Source organism: Eptatretus burgeri, chromosome 7, assembly GCF_056783735.1.
Source record: "Eptatretus burgeri isolate ZD-2024b chromosome 7, Ebu_testis_v1, whole genome shotgun sequence".
Classification (NCBI taxonomy): Eukaryota; Metazoa; Chordata; class Myxini; order Myxiniformes; family Myxinidae; genus Eptatretus; species Eptatretus burgeri.
Genome location: NC_140967.1, coordinates 81972622 through 81993165, shown reverse-complemented (window position 1 = coordinate 81993165; position 20544 = coordinate 81972622). Strand labels below are relative to the sequence as shown.

The 20544-nt window shown below is 46.3% G+C and overlaps 1 protein-coding gene across 3 annotated transcripts in view; it reads left to right on the top strand.

Annotated features, from left to right (window-relative positions):
- The window catches only part of LOC147023637 (lysosome-associated membrane glycoprotein 1-like), a 97729-nt gene that overhangs the window by 27326 nt on the left and 49859 nt on the right, over positions 1–20544 (top strand). For all 3 annotated transcript variants that reach the window (XM_085889271.1, XM_085889270.1, XM_085889272.1), the window contains 9 exons: positions 4235–4351; positions 4510–4579; positions 7534–7698; positions 8164–8357; positions 8464–8586; positions 9510–9585; positions 9788–9955; positions 10237–10415; positions 10553–10675. In XM_085889271.1, coding sequence (XP_085745397.1) covers positions 4235–4351; positions 4510–4579; positions 7534–7698; positions 8164–8357; positions 8464–8586; positions 9510–9585; positions 9788–9955; positions 10237–10415; positions 10553–10675 — 1215 coding nt within the window. The remainder of the gene's footprint in view (positions 1–4234; positions 4352–4509; positions 4580–7533; positions 7699–8163; positions 8358–8463; positions 8587–9509; positions 9586–9787; positions 9956–10236; positions 10416–10552; positions 10676–20544) is intronic.

Genomic DNA, 20544 nt, shown 5'->3' with positions numbered 1-20544 from the left:
TGTGTGAAGTTTCGTCTTAATCTGTCTTGCCCTTCTGGAGAAGAAGATTTTTAAAATTTATTCATTTTCAATCCAAGATGGCTGCCGAACTTTGTGACCCATGATATCATAAATTTAAATTCTGCTTTCTATCGTCGACCCGAACAAGTGTGTGAAGTTTCGTGTAAATCGGATAAGGTCTATTTTTCTATCCAAGATGGCCGCCAAACCATGTGACTTCTGAGGTAAAATTTTTTTACCATGTATGCAGAGTTGAGGGAGGAAGGCACTTGCAAATTTTCGCTTCGATGGCTTATGAAATTCCAGAGAAAACATTATTTAATATTTTTCTTAAATCCAACATGGCGGCCAAACCATGTGACCTATCACTTCGAAATTAACAAACTTGCATCGCATACATGTCACGAATATAGTTCTGAAATCTCGCCTTCATTGGACCAGCGCTTCTGGAGAAGATGTTTGAAGGTTTTAGGGTTTTTTCAAGATGGCCGCCAAACCATGTGACGTATCAACAACAAATTAACAAACTTGAAAGAGGACCTCAGGGGGAATGTGCCTGTAAAGTTTCGCCTCAATCTGCACAGCCGTTCTGGAGAAGAAGATTTTTTTTTTAAAAAACACTAAAAAACAAGATGGCGGCCGAAATACGTCATCGATGACGACAAGAAAAACATTTTCGTCGGTGATTTTAGGCGTAGATGATGCTCAAAATTTTTCAGATTTTTCCTATACAGCGTTCTACTTGACGAATTTTCACCGGTATATCGCTTCACCTATGACGTCACGAAAAATCACACGTGTTCCCCATAGGGAGCTTAGTAAAATGTATCAAACGAAAATTTTTTCCATTGCACGGTTTCCGAGATACAGATGTCCAAAGTTTATCACTTTTTTCAAGATGGCGACCGTACCACGTGACCAATGACGTCATAATTATAACGTGATTGTGCTATCAAAAAAGATACATACTATGGTGAAAATTTCGTGTCGATCGGACTTAGTGTCCCAGAGAAAATGATTTTTAAAGCGAAAAAGGGTGCAAAATGCCGGCGGAAAAATAATAATAATAATGCGTAATAATAATAAACAGAAGAAAAACAATAGGGTACCCTGTACTCACAGGGTACCCTAATAATAATGCGTAATAATAATAATAAACAGAAGGAAAACAATAGGGTACCCTGTACTCACAGGGTACCCTAATAAACTCTGCCTCTTAGCATTGTTGAGCAACCCAGTGGAGTGTAAACAATGGTTTAGTTTATTTTGGTAGAATCACCTGCTCCCTTCGGGAGCAGAAGGGATTGGCAGGCAGCTTTAAGTTGGAGGTGGCACTCCCAACTTGGTAGAACATTTCCATGTACAACCACCACTGTGACTGAAAAAAAAAATGTTTTTTACCAAAACATTCCCATGCATAACCCAACCAACTACAACCACCAAATTTCAGCTCGTTCTGTCCAGTGGTTTAGGAATGCAGAAAACACACACACACACACACACACACACACACACACACACACACACACACACACACACACACACACACACACACACACACACACACCTCTTTGCACCAAATGATGAAAAATTGACAGAGCAACTAAAACTAATGGAACTGTTCTCTGAAGACATTCAAATGGAATATTTGGACTAGATAAGTGTGTCAAGTGCACATTTGTACAAGGTAGAACATAAACTAGTGCATGCTGAGAATATACCTGCCGAGACAAGAGGGAGGGAGCGGCCTGATGGAATTCAGCTAGCTGCACAGAGCGACAAGTGTTTGACTAGCTGAGTATGTGAAATGTTCAACAGACTATTGGATTCAATCTGTTAACAAACATGAACACAACAAAGCTGAAAATGTATTCCTAACTCACAAAGAATTTCCAAAACCTAGTGTGAATAGAAGATGAAACGGCAACAAATACAACCCTAACAATTACATAAAAGAGAGAGAAAAAAAAAAAATATATATATATATATATATATACACCAACAACTGGGAGAACGACAAAAGAGCAGGGAAACACAAAAAAGAATTGGAAGTATTGGGGATAGACAAAGAAGTCTCATTGGAATGGCTAAAACGAGGTCAGCTCAACTGGGACGGAGAAAGAATCATAATAAATGCCCAACATCAAAGACCCGACACCATTGTATTTTAAAAGATGGTGGGACTGAACCAAACGGACAAGTGTATGTTCTGCAAGACAAACAGAAAGTATGAGTCGCCTGCTTTCAGGATGCAAAAAAAAACTATCAGAACAATGCCATAACAAGGTATGCAAAGTGATTCATTGGCATATCTGCAGTAATTTCAACATCCCAGTTCCACAAAACTCATGGAAACATGAACCAAGGGCAATCATTGAAAACAAAGATGTCTCACTCCCATACGACCTGATGATCCCATAAAGCGTGAGCATAGGAAACGAAGCATTGCGCCCAGACATTGTACTCAGGAACAAGAAGGAAAAGACAGCATTGCTGATTGAGATATCAGTACCCAGCGATTTTTTTTTTTTTTTTTTTTTTTTTTTTTTTTTTTTTTGGCTAAAATAATGTGGAAATCAAGAAAATGACCAAATACCAGGACCTCAAGAAATGATATCAAGAGATCTTGGAAGCTGAAGTGTCAAAATTGCATCAGTGATCATTGGAGCAATGGGAATAACAAATAAGAACTGCACTGAGATTTTAGAAACCATCCCCAGGAATAATACCACAAATGAACTACAATTAGAGGCAGTCCTGGGTTTGGTGAGGATCCTGAAAAGAGCCCTCGGAACAAAACTCTGAGAACAACAAAGTTGAACAGCTTGTTCCATGAACTTTGATGCCTTACCAAAGTGGAGATGGATAATTCGAGTCCCATCTTCTGAAACCCAAATTATGGAGATATAATAATTAAACACACACACACAATATGGATACATGTCTTCAATATTATGACAGTCCTTCCTTGGCACACCTGAACTCCAATGCACCTTCAAGGCTTTCATCCGCAGCCTGATGGCTTCCCCGCTCTCGCCTCTGGGTTGTCTTCCCTGTCTCACATTGTGCCCAACTTGATGCCGTGGAAACCAAGGCCAACAACATTATTGGAATCTCCCACGATGAAGCTGAGTCCATGGGCTTGTCACTTGGCCATCACAGACAAGTTGGTGGTCTCTGTCTTCTACCACTTCTTTTCTGGTCTTGCACCCTCTGCTCTTTCCGTGCCTCCATCCCCTCGGTTCTGCAGGGCTCACATGGTCCAACATCAACCACCTTCTCGTGAAACTACCTCAACCAAGGATCATTGCTCACCTCCACTCGTTTGTTCCTCAGTTTTTTGGGAATGGAACAGTAATGGTAATTGGTAATGGAACACACTTGTCACATCATTCTTCTCAGTTGACAAGATTTTAATGTTTTTGAGGTTTAAATAAAGACCAGCCTTTTCACTTTCCTTCTTCACTGTCTACAGCAATTTCATCAAGTCCTCTCTACTTTCTGCCAACAGAGTGGTATTTTATCAGCATACTTTAGGTTGTTGATGCATTTTCCTCCAATCCCGACTTTCACCTCTGTCATCCAAGTTATCTTTTTCATCAAAATTATTCTCACCACAAATTAATCGGTCAATTCCATCCAATAATAATGGCATAATGACAATATGAACTCTGGATCTGGCAGGATAGCCTCAAGCTATGCACACTCTCCTCAAAGCTGTCTAGCCTGGGTTCGAATCCCGACCCAGCTTTCATTCCGGTGTCATCCTCGTGTTTCACAGGCAGGTTGATTCATCAATGTGTGTCATTTCTCGAATGGATGTTAAGCTGACGTCCCATTTACCAGCATTAGTTGGTGGAGTTTAAAGATACCACCGTATCCTTCATGAAGAGTAGTCGAGCTATCGGTGGCACCTGAACAAATTCTAAATTCCTTTCTTAACCTTAACAGACCGGCCAGCCTGTTCATGAATGACTTCGGCCAAGTTTCCCTCAGCCAATCCCACAATAACGTGGGAATAATTGTGGTAGTTAAACAATAAGGATATTAACAAACCGCCGACCACATGGTGTGTATACACGTGATCCCCTTCCTTCCTCCGTCCCCCCTAGTTGCTCCCCTCGGGAGTGGGTGTACTCGTTTCAAAAATGAAGGGTTTGCGCAAGTTGCGGATCACTTTCATGTTTAGAGAACAGATCTTTACCATGGTTCCACTTGTCACTGTTCCCCTCAGCTGAAGATTTTCAACATAAACCCAAATGTTACGCACTCCAGTGGCTCGTGTTCAGAAAATAAGGCGCATCTCCGCCTGGATTTTCCTGAGGGCTTTGTGCAGATTGAAATGAAGAAGGTACCGTCTGTCTCTTCCTGTCTGTCCACTATTATACTGGGAGTGGAACCATTATTTTACAAATACCTCTTGCTATATCATATAAGTTCACCCAAAGTTTTTCCTCATTTTAACCATCATTGATTGTTTCTGTACTTGAATTGTGCTCTTTGTGGCAGGTGAATGGCATCGCAGTTGCTAATAGCATTGAGGCCCATCTCAACTACAGCTTCTCAGATAAATACCAAGGTAAGAAAGGTATAAGCTTAATGGGTAGTGCTGGCAAGCAAATCTGTCCCCTATTCAAACTACTCACTACCATTCTGAAGGGCATTGCTTTTCCTAAAGTGAGCTGAGCCACCAGCCTGTTTGAGCCTTTCCATTGCATTAGCATGTTGGAATGGAAATGAAGCAAATGATAAAATTTGGAAGTGGTGAATTGGTTATGCACTTTGTTTCGTCTGTGTAGGATGTGAAGCACATTCGTTTCAGGTCAAAATTCACGTCTAACTTCTGCCTCGTTTGTCACCAAAAAGTTAATGTGATACGCAACTTGTGTGTAGCATGGAAGAACCTCAAGAAAACTACCATTGTGGCTTTTAATCCAAAATGTCTTCAATAACAGCTTATCAAAAGCCCTTTTAAATAATACTCCTATCGTATGTGCACCAATCTAGGGAATTTAGGGAAAAAACAATTCTGTTCCATTCATCCAGATATGTTTATTTTAAAAGTCTCTTCAAATTCATTCGACAGTGAAAGTTTTGTAACTTGCATTTGTGATCTCGTGTTTTCTCATACTCTTAGAAATTGATGAACTCCAGCTAGGCCTAACTATGTCAATTCACTTGATTAATCTTCCAGCTGAAGGAGTTCACCACTTCTCCTATATGAGCTCGTCTTAAAAACGTGTAACCATTTTTCAATAAGTAAGTTGGTCTAAATCCTCAATCTTGGTTGGCCCTTTATTACTACTCACAGAGTACCCGCCCTACGGGCGATCTTGTTCCAAGCATGCAACACCTTCTTCTGACGCATACCTTTATTTGGGCGGTGTATGGGCAACTGACAGCTCTGTATAGGCAAAAAAAGAAAATGGGTTACGTACATGAAGCAAAAACATACACTGATTATAGTTCAAAACGCTTCGCTGTACTGGAAAATGTGGGGACAGGATGCAGTAAATGGTGGAGACTTGTAATACCCTCCCCCACCTGGAGGCAGTGCTACATGATACACATTTACGTCGAGAATTTGCATCCCCCGCCCTCCCCCTCCCAGGACAACTGGCAAAGGTAAAAAATACCCCGATACATTAAATGAGGTCACGCTGATCTTATGGAGCAAGTCTGGGTGAAATCAGCCCAGAACTGTAGTCTGAGTAGCACAACAAACAAACAAACACCTGTCCATGAATTATATTAAGGATTATTATTATTATTATTATTATTATTATTATTATTATTATTATTCTCTGTGGCTCATAGTTTTGTAAGTGCCCATGTTGAAATCACTGCTTGCAGTTTTAAATGGCAGTTCTTGAGATCAACAAGCCATGAGAAATATCGTTTGATAAACGTGGCGAAATAGGATGGCATCCTCATTGGAACAGGTGGTGTGGGATGGCATTGTCATTGGAACGGGCGGCATTCGGTACCCGGCATAACTGCTCACAGTTATAAGCGACTGTTATAGTTATTGTTGTTGTTGGAAAGGGTGAAAATAATAATAACAGGGAAAACGTACAATTTGTATATTCCAACTTAGGGTGAACGAAAGACTTGTAAAGATGCAAAAACATTTTTTGTTTCTTAAATTTAATCATTCTCTTGATAATGCTGAATAGACTTAGCCTTATTTGCTACCTGCAAACCCTGCTTGTTGATAATTAGTTGGCAACCACATTGCCATTGTTCTTTTCAGCGCTAATCTCTTTCACAGTATAAATCTCTGGGTCATCTCTCGTATCATACTGAAAAATGTTGGTTTGTTTATTTTGTTCCCCACAACCTTAATTTTTCTCCTCGTTGAAACAACCAATGATCTGCCATTCCTTTGCAGAAAATTGGCATCTCATCCATCGTTCATCTTTCCATATAATTCCTTGCTGCATCCACAAACAATTTGCAACAGCTACTTAAAACGTCAGGTAGATTACTTATGTAAGTCATCACAAAACATTGGTCCCAATGCTCCTGCTCACTTGGTTATACATTCTGTGTGTTGGCTCTTATACAAGTCTCGACAATGTATACAAAAACAAAATACACAATCGCAATGCAGATCTATCGACACGGACTTCAGACAGTTTAACTAAGCTGTATACAATGAAATATCTGCTTTAACTCTGGAGGATCTCTTTGAGACCCCTCAAAACCACAGCAATATTATCTCGCTCCTCTCTGCACATGTGCGATTGGGTCGAATTCAGAGACAAAGTACGGAAAACTGAAGACTACTCTTTGTATTCGTGTTCAAAATATAGTTCCATTTAAATAAGCTGTTCCTCGATCACAAACTGATAAGATGGACAGACAGACATGAACCAATTGCTTAACCCCGCTTCTCACTTCACATGTGGGGTAAAAACAACTACAACATCAGAGTTCAGCCAGAGCTGGCCACCCCATGAGACCCATGCTCATGACAAACAGAGCCAGACAGGTATCAAGTCATGTGCAGTGTCCAATTAGGGTAACATTTTGCTTTGAAACTCACAAAGAGAAACATGCTATCATACACCACTGCACACAAAATACCACAATTGCTTCATTTCATGTGACGAAAACATCCGAGTTATTTTCCGGGTTGACATTCAAGCCCAGTTTGACTGTAACTCGGCTCAGAAGCGCAACTCACCAAGTTCGAGTTCGGGTCCAGCACGAGAGTAAATACAGAATACTTGTTCAAAATTTGAACCTGGCTTCAGATGCAGCTGCAAAATAGGTCAACTCGATTCAATGTAAGTTACACCATTGTCTTCTCATGTTCTTCCCTGGCATGCAGAATGTTTTGTTCACTCTCTGTATTTTGACCTAAACACTGCAACAACAAAAACTTTTTTGCTCTGTTGTCTTGGCCATCACATCAAACGGGCTTCATCTGCCTTACCTAAATGCATACGAGCTTCGTGTTGATTCTGAATTCACCAATGCTCACGTTATTTGAAGGTAACCTTGACTGATGCTGTTCTCTGTTGACAGTGTTTACTGGTAAAGTTGACAATCTGAAGGCTCGTATGAGCCGAGCAGACATGTCGTACATCTGCAAGGTTGAGCAAGCCATAAACCTCTCAGAAAGCATCTCTGTATCTGCATCGAATCTTCATTTGCAAGCATTTGGTGTGCAGAACAACACCTTTTCCTCAGGTGGGCCCAGTTATACATTTGTGTACCATGCTTTGCTTGGATATGAATAATTTTTGGCTCACAAATTCTCAGTTGTCAACCAGGATGTTTGCCAAGCCAACGCTTTTGATATGAAAGGAAGAGCTTTCTCTGTTCGAAATACTGAGCTGCACTTGTACGACACCTCCTCTCTTATTCTTCTTGTTTTTGTTGTTGGTGTTATTGTTGTTGTACACTTTTGTTTTTTGCTTAACCAAACACAAACATAATCCCTTATGTACTGTTACTGAAAGTTTGGCTTGTTTTAATATACATTGCAGGTTTGTCATAAATGAGCTCTAATACAATCACCAGCAACCTGTTTTGACATTCCATGATTTTTCATGGTGTATTTTTATTATTTTTTTTTTAACTTTAAACTGCAAAACAACTAATTAGTCTTGATAGTATTCGTTTTTCATCCCTTACTCTTTACTTCAATTTCAGCCAGTGAATGTAGCCTGGATCACGCAATTCCGGCTTCAACAACCACCCCGACAGCCCAGAGTCCTCTGAATGTCATGTCGCCTCTGTTTCCCCCTGTGGGAAAGTATAATGTATCTAATTCAGGAGGAAAAGTGTGCGCACTGTTTGAGTTCAGTCTTCTCGTTGTTGTCAATTACACAATGAAGAACAACAAGGTACGTGTGACACTTGTTTCCGAAAATCTGTTTCCATTTTATTCCTCGTCTCATTAGTCTCCTTTTGACTATCTTGCCTCTTTTGCATCCTTTTCCCACACCCCAGACGAGCACTGGCTACATGGCTGTTCTTCCTAACATGACAAACGCCACTGGGTCTTGCAACAAATCCCACACTGTGCTGTTCCTTCATAACGATAATGGCGCATTCATTTTCAACTTCACAAAGGTAAGCTTGCAAATCAACAGGAATAAGCTTGCCAAAAATTGGACTTGTAATCTGTTAAAACTAGAACGGCACTTGGTAAAGCGCACATCTCCACCAAAGTGAACAGTTTGTAACCCACTAAAACCAAAATCTATTCCACTTGTTCTTGTCATCTACCCAACTCATCCTCCAAGTTTTGTCATAACCAGTCCAAAACTTATTGAAATATCATTTTTGACCCCATCTCTCAATTACAAAGAATCACTTTTAAAAAATAACTGAAAGGGCACTCGGGAGAGCACATACCTCTGCCACGCATTGCCTGATCCAGCAGAACATATCAGGCCCAATATATTTTTGAAATATGCTGTACATAATTTTTGGCCCCATCTTTTGATGGTGAAGAATCACTTTAAAAATTTTACTTTCCGGATTCGGATCCTCACCAAAATCGAATCCATTTGTGATTGCCACACACCCAAACTGTCCACCACGTTTCATCCAATATCATTCTCACAAACAGACAGGCAGAGGTGAAAACATAACTTCCGTCCACCTTAGGTGGCGGAGGTAATAAGATGGACAAGTTAGATTAAAAAGGGATTTTGGGTAAACCATGCATTAATTTGGTTGTTGAAAAAAGCACTTATAAACCAACTTTATAGGCATGAACTTGTCATCCCTTTGGTGCTCAGTTTTGGGATTATTTGTATGTTAAAGCAGAGAAGAAGAAATTTTTTCATGACTGCCATGGTAATTATCGAGTTAGTGTGTACACCACCTGAAAAGTAAATGTTATTGGTGTATGTTAAGGTATTGTGTGCATTGCCTGAGCTGAATCGGAGTAATAAAGTTTAATAGTTGGGTTTTGCTGCTGCATAAGTGCAAGTGCATGTACGTGTGTGCCTTCATTGATTCCATCTCCTTGTTGACTTGTTTTATAGGTTGATCATGCTGGCAAGTTCATCTTGAAAAATGTAACAGTTAAATTCAATAATTCCTTCCCTTCGGCCAAAACTGGTGCGTACACATACATAATATCTTGTCAGCAATTTATTTAATTTCTTCATTTGCAGTTGTTCAAATGTCTCTTTCCCCCCACCCCCCCCCCCCGAGCAAATTTCCTGTGTATTGCATCACATGTACATGTATAACTAACACAGTCCTAATCTGAACTTTTTGTATTTTCCCCGTTTACCTTCACCCACGTTCACTCATCCAGACTCGTACAATGCAAGCAACTCCAGCCTGCAAATGTTTGCTACTTCGATTGGCAAGGCATACTTGTGCCACTTGAACGAAATAGTGCAACTGGACTCTAACATTAGTCTCCACCTGAAGCAAGTGCATGTGCAGCCTTTTGACGTGAAAGGAGGAAAGTTTTCTGAATGTAAGGCTTAACTACACTTGTGCTATATCTCACCCATTTTGTTTTTGTTTGTTTGTTTTTACGAAATGAATGCAAACGTGATTGTGGAAGGATTGCTGAGTTTTGCTCATTTTGATATGCATTGCAGGTTTGGCATAAATGACCAGCAGTAATTCCATAATATGTCGCTTGTGTATTTATTTTTGTTTGTTTGAAGGCAAAATAACTTGATCATTTTCATAGTATATTTTTTTTCTCATTCCCACACCCCATTCATCCCCAACTCTTTGCTTCAACTTCAGCCAATGAATGTAAGCGGGATCAAACAACTCCAGCTCCAAAAACCACTCCTCCAGCTCCCGCGCCTCCTCCGTTGCCCCCTGTAGGGAATTACAGTGTGTCGTCGAATAATGGAACAATCTGTGCACTGTTCAATTTCAGTCTTCTCATTATTGTCAATTACACAATGAAGGACAACAAGGTACTTGGGACATTTGTTTGTTCCATTTATTTATTTATTTTTCCTCCTACATTTTATTATTGGTCTCATTATTCTCCTTTTTCTTTTGTTATTCTTGCCCCTTTGTGCTTCCACTCACCTCTCCTCCCACACCCCAGACAAGCAATGGGTACATCGCTGTTTATCCGAATATGACAAATGCCACAGGGAATTGCTTCAAAAACAAAACTATGCTGTCCCTCAAGTACAAGAACTGCTCCACCAAGTTCATCTTCGCAATTGTAAGCATGCATATCAACAGGAATAGTTTATCTCCAATGAAATTTGATTGGGGGGGTGTTTGATGGGGTGCAGTTGGGTTACTTTTTTATTTATTTAATTTTTTTATGAGATTGGTGGCAGCATTTGCACCTCCGGCCACCGTAAAACATTTCATTCTGCAAAACCCATAAACGCAAAAAAAATTGAAAACCCACTCTGTGCAGTACCTCCTGTGCTGCTGCCCTTTGCAGGGCAGCTCACTGGATGACGGGAATAGCCAAAGCCTCTGCGCCCCCCCCCTCCCCCATTCTTCGATGATGGGAATAAAAGCACAGGGTAAACTTCTTGGGTCAAATTGCGGTGGTGTGTGGTGGGGTGCTGCTGAGGTGTCGTCTACCAGACGGCGGTCTCCTCAGGTTAACCTGAGGCGGTCCCTTCGGGTGGGTGCCTGGAATATCCTATACCGAAGAGAGGACGATCACCTGTCTTTGTTATCATCTGAGCTCCAGCGTTTGAACATCGGTATCGCAGCACTCTCTGAGGTTCGGAGACGGATAGTGGTGAAATCATGGCAGGTGGTTACACCTACGATTGTTCTGGTCACTCTGATGGTTACCATGCCCAAGGAGTTGCTGGAGCTGTGTCCAATAAGCTGACTCACCTGATAATTGAGGTAACACCAGTCAACGAGCATATTATGAGACTGAGGATTTGTCTCTGAAGTTGCAGCTTTTGCAGCTTAAATCCGGGAGAATGGTACCATCCCAGCCTAGGCTGGATGTTTGGTTTTTTAGGGGGGGGGGGTTGTATATATTGTCAAGGCTCGTGTGAGAGCTAATATACAACGCACAGCAAGGGGGCATGAGATGAGGGGCGGGAGAGGGAAGGACAAAACAGTGGGGAACAGAGGCATTAGGAGATCTGTGGAAGGAAGAGGGATGGGGTGGGGAACATAGGGTATACAAGGACACTACAGGGACTTTCAGGAAGGAAAGTAGGGAATTTGAAGGAGGTGGGTTTGTAGTAGATTAACGTGGGTAGAAAAGATCGAGGTTTTGAATGGGGGAAGATAGGTGGTGGTGAACGGCTGTTTTGAAGGCCTGGAGGGAAGAATGGGATTGTAGAGAGTGTGGAAGTTTATTCCAAAGGCGGGAAGAAAGAGGGATGAAAGAGTGAAGGTGAACAGTGATTTGTGATTTTGGTGGTTTTACCAGAAGGGGGTTGCTGGCAGACCTTGAGCACCATGCGGAAATATGGGGGGGGGGAGGGACATATCGCAGACAGAGCAGGGGGGTGGGCAAGAACCGGAGAGGAGACTGTAGAAGACAGAAAGACCACCGAACTGCTTGCGGTTAGAGAGTGAGAGGCCCAAAGACCAATGATCCTAAATGCCTTGGCTTCCACAGCGTGAAGCCGAGAAATGTGAGAGGCAGGAGCACCATCCCAGAGGGGAGAGCAGTACTCCATCAGGCTGCAGACGAAAGCTTTGTACGTGGTCAGGAGCTCAGGTGGGCCAAGGAAGGACTTTGCAGGACGGAGGATTCCCAGTCGGCGACTGACTTTGGAGGCCAGGTTGGAAAAGTGGCTTTCCCAGGAAAGATCATGGCAAATAGTGAGACCCAGTAGAGTAAATGAAATAATGTTGGCAAGCTCAAGGATGAGAGGGTAGCTGAGGAGTTTGTGAACAGGCTGAGTGGAGATTTGGGGGTCTGGGTGCTTTGGGGAACACTGAAGAGTGGTGGAGCGCCTTCAATACTACCATCCTTGATGTTGCCGGTGGATGTCTTGGAATTCACCGGAGGGAGAAAAAAAAATTTCTCTCAAAGGACACTGGATACCATTGACCAGAGTCGCAGGGCCAGGCTGAATGGTGGAGCTGAGCTGTTCAGGGAGTTGAGGCATAAAACTGTATGTGCGCTGAGGGTGGACAAGGAGGCCTATGTGTGAAGGCTCCGTGAGTGGTAGAGCTTCACCTGTTAAGTGATTCTCATCCAGCTTATAGGGGAATTCGCACATTGCATTCCTCCAAGCTCGTCCCTCGGTGTACTGCAGTTCGAGCGGAAGGTGGTAGGCTCTTGATAGAGAAGTCCGAAGTAAAAGCCCACTGAGCCGGTTATTTAAGCGGCTGTACCAGGCTGACCCACCAGATGTTGAGTTGGATGTCAGGGGTATTACTATTTCTATTGCTGACCCTCCAATTGACTGCGATCCACCTTCGTTTGCGGAAACAAAGGTTGCGGTGAACCAGTTGAAATGGGGTAAAGCTCCTGGGATCTGTGGCATCCATGCTGAACTTCTCAAGGCTGGTGGAAATGCTGTACTCATGTCATTGCATGCAGTTCTTCTGTTTGGAACACAGGCATCATCCCAACTGACTTGAAGAAGGGTCTTGTTGTCCCTCTCTGGAAAGGGAAGGGTTAATCGCCATGATTGCAACAACTACCGAGGGGTGACGCTGCTGTCATTGCTGGGCAATGTCTTTGCTCGGATAATTCTTGATGGGGTTCTCCACCATCTGCTTGCGAACCAGCGCCCAGAGCAGTCAGGCTTTATACCAAAGAGGTCAATGATTGACCGTATCCTTGCTCTTCGGGTTCTCACCGAACACAGACAAGAGTTTCGGCAGGTGCTGCTTACAGCCTATGTTGATCTCTGCAAAGCGTTCAATTCAGTCAATCGTGATGCCATCTGGAGGAATCTTGGTCTTCGTGGGGTGCCACCAAAACTGATCAATTTGATGTTTGAACTGTCGTCTGGTACTGAGAGTGCTGTGAGGTGTGGTGGTTCCATCTCCGACATTTCCAGTTGTAACAAGTTCGTCAGGGGTGTGTATTGGCCCCCACACTTTTCAGTGCTTGTATGGACTGTTTTCTGGGGAGGATGTCAGAGAGATCAAGCTGTGGTACATCGCTTGGGAATGTCACGATCTCTGACCTTGATTTTGCAGATGATGCAGTCAGCTTTGCAGACTCTGGATATCCTTTTGGGGGGGCCTTGATGTGCTGAGTGAGGAGTCTGAGCCACTGAGATTACATGTTTCCTTGGTCAAAACTAAGATCCAGGCTTTCAGTGACATCTTAGATTTTGCTATCTTCTCTGTACCTGTTTGTGGTGAGGATGTTGAGGTCACGGAGAGATTCACTTTCCTTGGCAGTGATATTCATGTCTCCGCTAGCTGTGAGCCAGAGGTCAATGGATATCTAGGTCAGGCCTGGGGAGTCATGGATTCACTGGTCATGGGGTGTGGCGTGTTGGTACCTGTGTAGGAGGATGAAAGTCCAAGTCTTCAGGTCCTTTGTGCTTCCAGTCTTGCTTTATGGATGTGAGACTTTGACTCTGACCAGCGATCTGAGATGGAGACTTAACTCCTTTGGTACCAGGTCTCTTCAGCGAATCCTTGGCTATTGCTGGTCGGACATTGTGTCCAACGAGCGGCTCCTGAGAGAGACTCTGATGAGATTTGTTACCTGTATAGTCCATGAGCATCAGCTGTGGCTGTATGGACATGTGGCTCATTTTCCTGATGCTGATCCTGCTCACCAGATTCTCTCAGTGAGGGAACCTCATGATTGGAGGAGACCAACATGCCTCGTGGTTGCAGCAGGTTGATCGGCATCTCAAGTCGATAGGGATGGGCCAGGCATCTGCCTGGGGGATTGCCAGACAGAGGCCCCTGGAGTACCCGCAGAAAGTGGATGCAGCGATGCGTTACTCCAGCGCATGCTCCCATACCTGACCTGACCTGACCAGACCTGATGGGGTGGGTCAGGGGGCAAGGGAGGTTCCCTCTCCCCCCTTCTTCCCCCTCTCTTCCCCACCCTCTCTTCCCCCCCTCTCTCCCCCTTCCCCCTCCTTCCCCACCCCCTCTTTCCCTCCCCCTCTTCCCCCTTCCACCTCTTCCCCCTCCTCCTCTTCCCCCTCCTCCTCTTCCCCCTTCCTCCTCTTCCCCCCTCCTCCTCTTCTTCCCCTCCTCCTCTTCCCCCTCCTCCTCTTCCCCCTCCTCCTCTTCCCCCCTCCTCCTCTTCCCCCTCCTCCTCTTCCCCCTCCTCCTCTTCCCCCTCCTCCTCTTCCCCCTCCTCCTCTTCCCCCTCCTCCTCTTCCCCCCTCCTCCTCTTCCCCCTCCTCCTCTTCCCCCCTCCTCCTCTTCCCCCCTCCTCCTCTTCCCCCTCCTCCTCTTCCCCCCTCCTCCTCTTCCCCCCTCCTCCTCTTCCCCCCTCCTCCTCTTCCCCCCTCCTCCTCTTCCCCCCTCCTCCTCTTCCCCCCTCCTCCTCTTCCCCCTCCTCCTCTTCCCCCCTCCTCCTCTTCCCCCTCCTCCTCTTCCCCCCTCCTCCTCTTCCCCCCTCCTCCTCTTCCCCCTCCTCCTCTTCCCCCTCCTCCTCTTCCCCCCTCCTCCTCTTCCCCCTCCTCCTCTTCCCCCTCCTCCTCTTCCCCCCTCCTCCTCTTCCCCCTCCTCCTCTTTCCATTACCGACATTTCCAGCACACCATTTTACACCTCCTCTTCCCCTCCTCTTCCCCCTCCTCTTCCCCCTCCTCTTCCCCCTCCTCTTCCCCCTCCTCTTCCCCCTCCTCTTCCCCCTCCTCTTCCCCCTCCTCTTCCCCCTCCTCTTCCCCCTCCTCTTCCCCCTCCTCTTCCCCCCTCCTCTTCCCCCTCCTCTTCCCCCTCCTCTTCCCCCTCCTCTTCCCCCTCCTCTTCCGCCCTCCTCTTCCGCCCTCCTCTTCCGCCCTCCTCTTCCGCCCTCCTCTTCCGCCCTCCTCTTCCGCCCTCCTCTTCCGCCCTCCTCTTCCGCCCTCCTCTTCCGCCCTCCTCTTCCGCCCTCCTCTTCCGCCCTCCTCTTCCGCCCTCCTCTTCCGCCCCTCCTCTTCCGCCCTCCTCTTCCGCCCTCCTCTTCCGCCCTCCTCTTCCGCCCTCCTCTTCCGCCCTCCTCTTCCCCCCTCCTCTTCCCCCTCCTCTTCCCCCCTCCTCTTCCTCCCCCTCCTCCTCTTCCCCCTCCTCCTCTTCCCCCTCCTCCTCTTCCCCTCCTCCTCTTCCCCCTCCTCCTCTTCCCCTCCTCCTCTTCCCCTCCTCCTCTTCCCCCTCCTCCTCTTCCCCCTCCTCCTCTTCCCCCTCCTCCTCTTCCCCCTCCTCCTCTTCCCCCTCCTCCTCTTCCCCCTCCTCCTCTTCCCTCCTCCTCTTCCCCTCCTCCTCTTCCCCCCTCCTCTTCCCCCCTCCTCTTCCCCCTCCTCTTCCCCCCTCCTCTTCCCCCCTCCTCTTCCCCCCTCCTCTTCCCCCCTCCTCTTCCCCCCTCCTCTTCCCCCTCCTCCTCTTCCCCCCTCCTCTTCCCCCTCCTCCCCTTCCCCCTCCTCCCCTCCCCTCCTCTCCCCTCCCCCTCCTCCCCCTCCCCCTCCTCTCCTCCCCCTCCTCTCCTCCCCCTCCTCTTCCTCCCCCCTCCTCCTCCTCCTCCTCCCCCTCCTCTTCCTCCCCCCTCCTCTTCCTCCCCCTCCTCTTCCTCCCCCTCCTCTTCCTCCCCCTCCTCTTCCTCCCCCTCCTCTTCCTCCCCCCTCCTCTTCCTCCCCCCTCCTCTTCCTCCCCCTCCTCTTCCTCCCCCCTCCTCTTCCTCCCCCCTCCTCTTCCTCCCCCCTCCTCTTCCCCCTCCTCCTCTTCCCCCCTCCTCCTCTTCCCCCTCCTCCCCTTCCTCCCCTCCTCCCCTTCCTCCCCTTCCCCCTCCCCTCCCCTTCCTCCCCTTCCTCCCCCTCCTCCCCTTCCCCCTCCTCTTCCTCCCCCTCCTCTTCCTCCCCCTCCTCTTCCTCCCCCTCCTCTTCCTCCCCCTCCTCTTCCTCCCCCTCCTCTTCCTCCCCCTCCTCTTCCTCCCCCTCCTCTTCCTCCCCCTCCTCTTCCTCCCCCCTCCTCTTCCTCCCCCTCCTCTTCCTCCCCCCTCCTCTTCCTCCCCCTCCTCTTTCCTCCCCCTCCTCTTTCCTCCCCCCTCCTCTTTCCTCCCCCTCCTCTCTTCTCCCCCCTCCTCTTTCCTCCCCCCTCCTCTTTCCTCCCCCTCCTCTCTTCTCCCCCCTCCTCTTTCCTCCCCCTCCTCTTTCCTCCCCCTCCTCTTTCCTCCCCCTCCTCTTTCCTCCCCCCTCCTCTTTCCTCCCCCCTCCTCTTTCCTCCCCCTCCTCTTTCCTCCCCCTCCTCTTTCCTCCCCCTCCTCTTTCCTCCCCCTCCTCTTTCCTCCCCCTCCTCTTTCCTCCCCCTCCTCTTTCCTCCCCCTCCTCTTTCCTCCCCCCTCCTCTTTCCTCCCCCCTCCTCTTTCCTCCCCCCTCCTCTTTCCTCCCCCCTCCTCTTTCCTCCCCCTCCTCTCTTCTCCCCCCTCCTCTTTCCTCCCCCTCCTCTTTCCTCCCCCTCCTCTTTCCTCCCCCTCCTCTTTCCTCCCCCTCCTCTTTCCTCCCCCTCCTCTTTCCTCCCCCCTCCTCTTTCCTCCCCCCCCTCCTCTTCTTTCCCCCCCTCCTTCCAAGTGGAATATTAAAGTGAGATTGACATGTAAACACATTTAAATGAATAAGTTTAAATAATGTGTGACTTAAAACATACATTTGGATTAAAAAGAAAATGTTCATCTTGATAATATAAATAAATTGCAGAACTGCTGGAAAGCGTCCGTAAAATGAAAATATAAATAAATGCAGATGAGGACCTGAAACAATGGGGAAGCAATGTAATTTCGCATGCCGACGGATATCGAGGCGATACACCAGGAAAAATCGCAGAACCAATGGAAAGCATCTGTGAATGAAAAATCAAATGCAGGTGAGCGACCCGAGACGATGGGGAAGCACAGTAACTTTGCGTGCCAACGGACATCAAAGCCAATACTCGAGGAAAGAAATCACAGAACTGTTGGAAAGCCTCTGTAAATGAAAATATATACAAACTAGAAGGGCACTCGGTGGAGCGTATACCTCCGCCACGCAATGCCTGATCCACGAGAGCATATCGGACCCAATACATTTTTGAAATATCATGCAATTTATCATTTTTGGCCCTATCTCTCAATGTTGAAGAATCACTTTGAAAATTAAATAATTCTCGTATCCAGATCCGGATTCGGGTCTTCAGAAAAATCGAATCAATACGTCCTTGCCACACCCCAAACATATCCAACAAGTTTCGTCTGAATCCGTCCTCATCTTTTTGAGATATCCTGCTATATATCGGTTTTGCCCTATCTCTCAATGGTGAAGAATCACGAAAAATTCAAGTAGCCAGATCCGGATCTTCACCAAAATATAACCAGTTCGTCCTTGTCTCACACCCAAACTGTCCACAAAATTTCATCTGGATCCGTCCACAACTTTTTGAGATATCCATTCATCCATTGTGACTATACTCTATGCAGAGCATTGATGCCGCCTAAGCAGTCTCCTTGGCTATTGGGCACAATCCTGGATGGGTGGCCACTCCGACACAGGATATCAGCAAGCTGGCATTCATTTTGCCGACCTTGGAAGGATGACAGGCAGAGTCAACCCCACCTGGTATTATTTCAACAAATTTGAGATATCCTGCACACAAACAAACAAAGACAGAAAGGGGTGAAAACATAAACTTCACCTTCGGTGGCGGAGGTAATGAAATGAATAAATGAAAAATCAAACGCAGGTGAGCGACCGAGCAACCCAAAAGAATGGAGAAGCACGGTACGTTATTGCTTCCAATGTATAAGCATCACCTGCTCGTGTGTGTGTGTGTGTGTGTGTGTGTGTGTGTGTGTGTGTGTGTGTGTGTGTGTGTGTGTGTGTGTGTGTGTGTGTGTGTGTGTGTGTGTGTGTGTGTAATTATACATTTTTTTTATATATATATATGTGTGTATGCCCCGGTTAGAATAGGTGTACCATATCCCTGTGTGTCGTAAGAGGCGACCAGGGTTGCGTCAGGAAGGGCATCCGGCGTAAAAACCTATGCCAAATCATTATGCGGACAACAAAACGAATTTCCATACCGGATCGGTCGAGGCCCGGGTTACCAACGACCGCCACCGGTACCGGTGGTCAGCAGGGTACCAGTGGAAATTGTGCTACTGCTGGGCGAAGGAGGAGAAGGAGACTGGGAAGGCGAGTCCGGAGGCAGTAGGAGAGGGGGAAGGGTAGAAGTGTGGAGGTGAGAGTTGGAACTCTGAATGTTGGGACGATGACTGGCAAAGGGCGAGAGTTGGCTGATATGATGGAGAGAAGAAAGGTGGACATACTGTGTGTACAAGAGACCAAGTGGATGGGGAGTAAGGCGAGGAACATTGGAGGTGGTTTCAAACTGTTCTACCATGGTGTGGATGGGAGGAGAAATGGTGTCGGGGTAATCCTGAAGGAAGATTATGTCAAGAGGGTATTTAATTGGAGGTGAGGAGAGTGTCTGACCGAGTGATGAGTGTGAAGTTGGAAATTGAAGGGGTGATGATGAATGTCATCAGTGCATATGCCCCACATATGGGGTGTGAGATGGAATATAAAGAAGATTTCTGGAGTGAGTTAGATGAAGTGGTGGAGAGTGTATCCAAGGATGAAAGAGTGGTGATTGGAGCAGATTTCAATGGACATGTTGGGGAAGGGAAAAAAGAGGATGAGGAGGTGATGGGGAGGTACGGTCTCAACAAGAGAAATGTGGAAGGGCAAATGGTGGTAGAGTTTGCAAAAAGAATGGAAATGGCAGTGGTAAATACGTATTTCAAGAAGAAGGAGGAACACGGTGACATACAAGAGTGGAGGAAAGTGCACACAGGTGGATTACATCTTAAGTAGGAGATGCAACCTGAAAGAGATTAGTGACTGTAAGGTTGTGGCAGGGGAGAGTGTAGCTCGACAGCATCGATTGGTGGTCTGTAGGATGACTTTAGAGGTGAGGTTGAGGAAGAGAGTGAGGGCTGAACCAAGGACCAGATGGTGGAAGCTGAAGGAGGAAGACTGTTGCGTGAAATTTAGGGAGGAGGTGAGACAGGCGTTGGATGGTGGTAAAGATGGGTGGGATGATTGGGCAACGACAGCAGAAGTTGTGAGGGAGATAGCTAGGAAGGTACTTGGTGTGACATCTGGACAGAGGAAGGAAGATAAGGAGACTTGGTGGTGGAATGAGGAAGTACAGGAAAGTATAAGGAAGAAGGGGTTGGCGAAAAAGAAGTGGGATAGTCAGAGAGATGAAGAAAGTAGGCAGGAGTACAAGGAGTGGCGTCGAAAAGCAAAAAGAGAGGTGGCAAAGGCCAAGGAAAAGGCATATGACGAGCTGTATGAGAAGTTGGATACAAAAGAAGGGGAAAAGGATTTATACCGATTGGCAAGACAGAGGGACCGAGCTGGGAAGGATAGGGTGATAAAGGTTAGGGTGATAAAGGACGCAAATGGGAATGTGCTGGCGAGCGAGGAGAGTGTGTTGAGAAGGTGGATGGAGTACTTTGAGGAGCTGATGAATGAAGAAAATGAGAGAGAGAAGGTTGGAAGAGGTGGAGATAGTGAATCTGGAAATGGGGTGGATCAGTCAGGATGAAGTGAGGACTGCTATGAAGAAGATGAAAAGTGGAAAGGTGGTTGGCCCAGATGGTATACCAGTGGAGGCATGGAAGTGCTGAGGAGAGATGGCAGTGGGGTTGTTAACCACATTGTTTAATAAAGTCTTGGAAAGTGAGAGGATGCCGGAGGAGTGGAGATTAAGTGTACTGATTCCGATTTTCAAGAATAAGGGTGATGTGCAGAGCTGTGGAAATTACAGAGGGATAAAGTTGTTAAGCCACACCATGAAGTTGTGGAAAAGAGTAGTGGAAGCTCGGTTGAGAGGAGAGGTGACGATCTGTGAGCAGCAATATGGGTTTATGCCAGGAAAGAGCACCACTGATGCGATGTTTGCTTTGAGAATGTTGATGGAGAAGTATAGGGAAG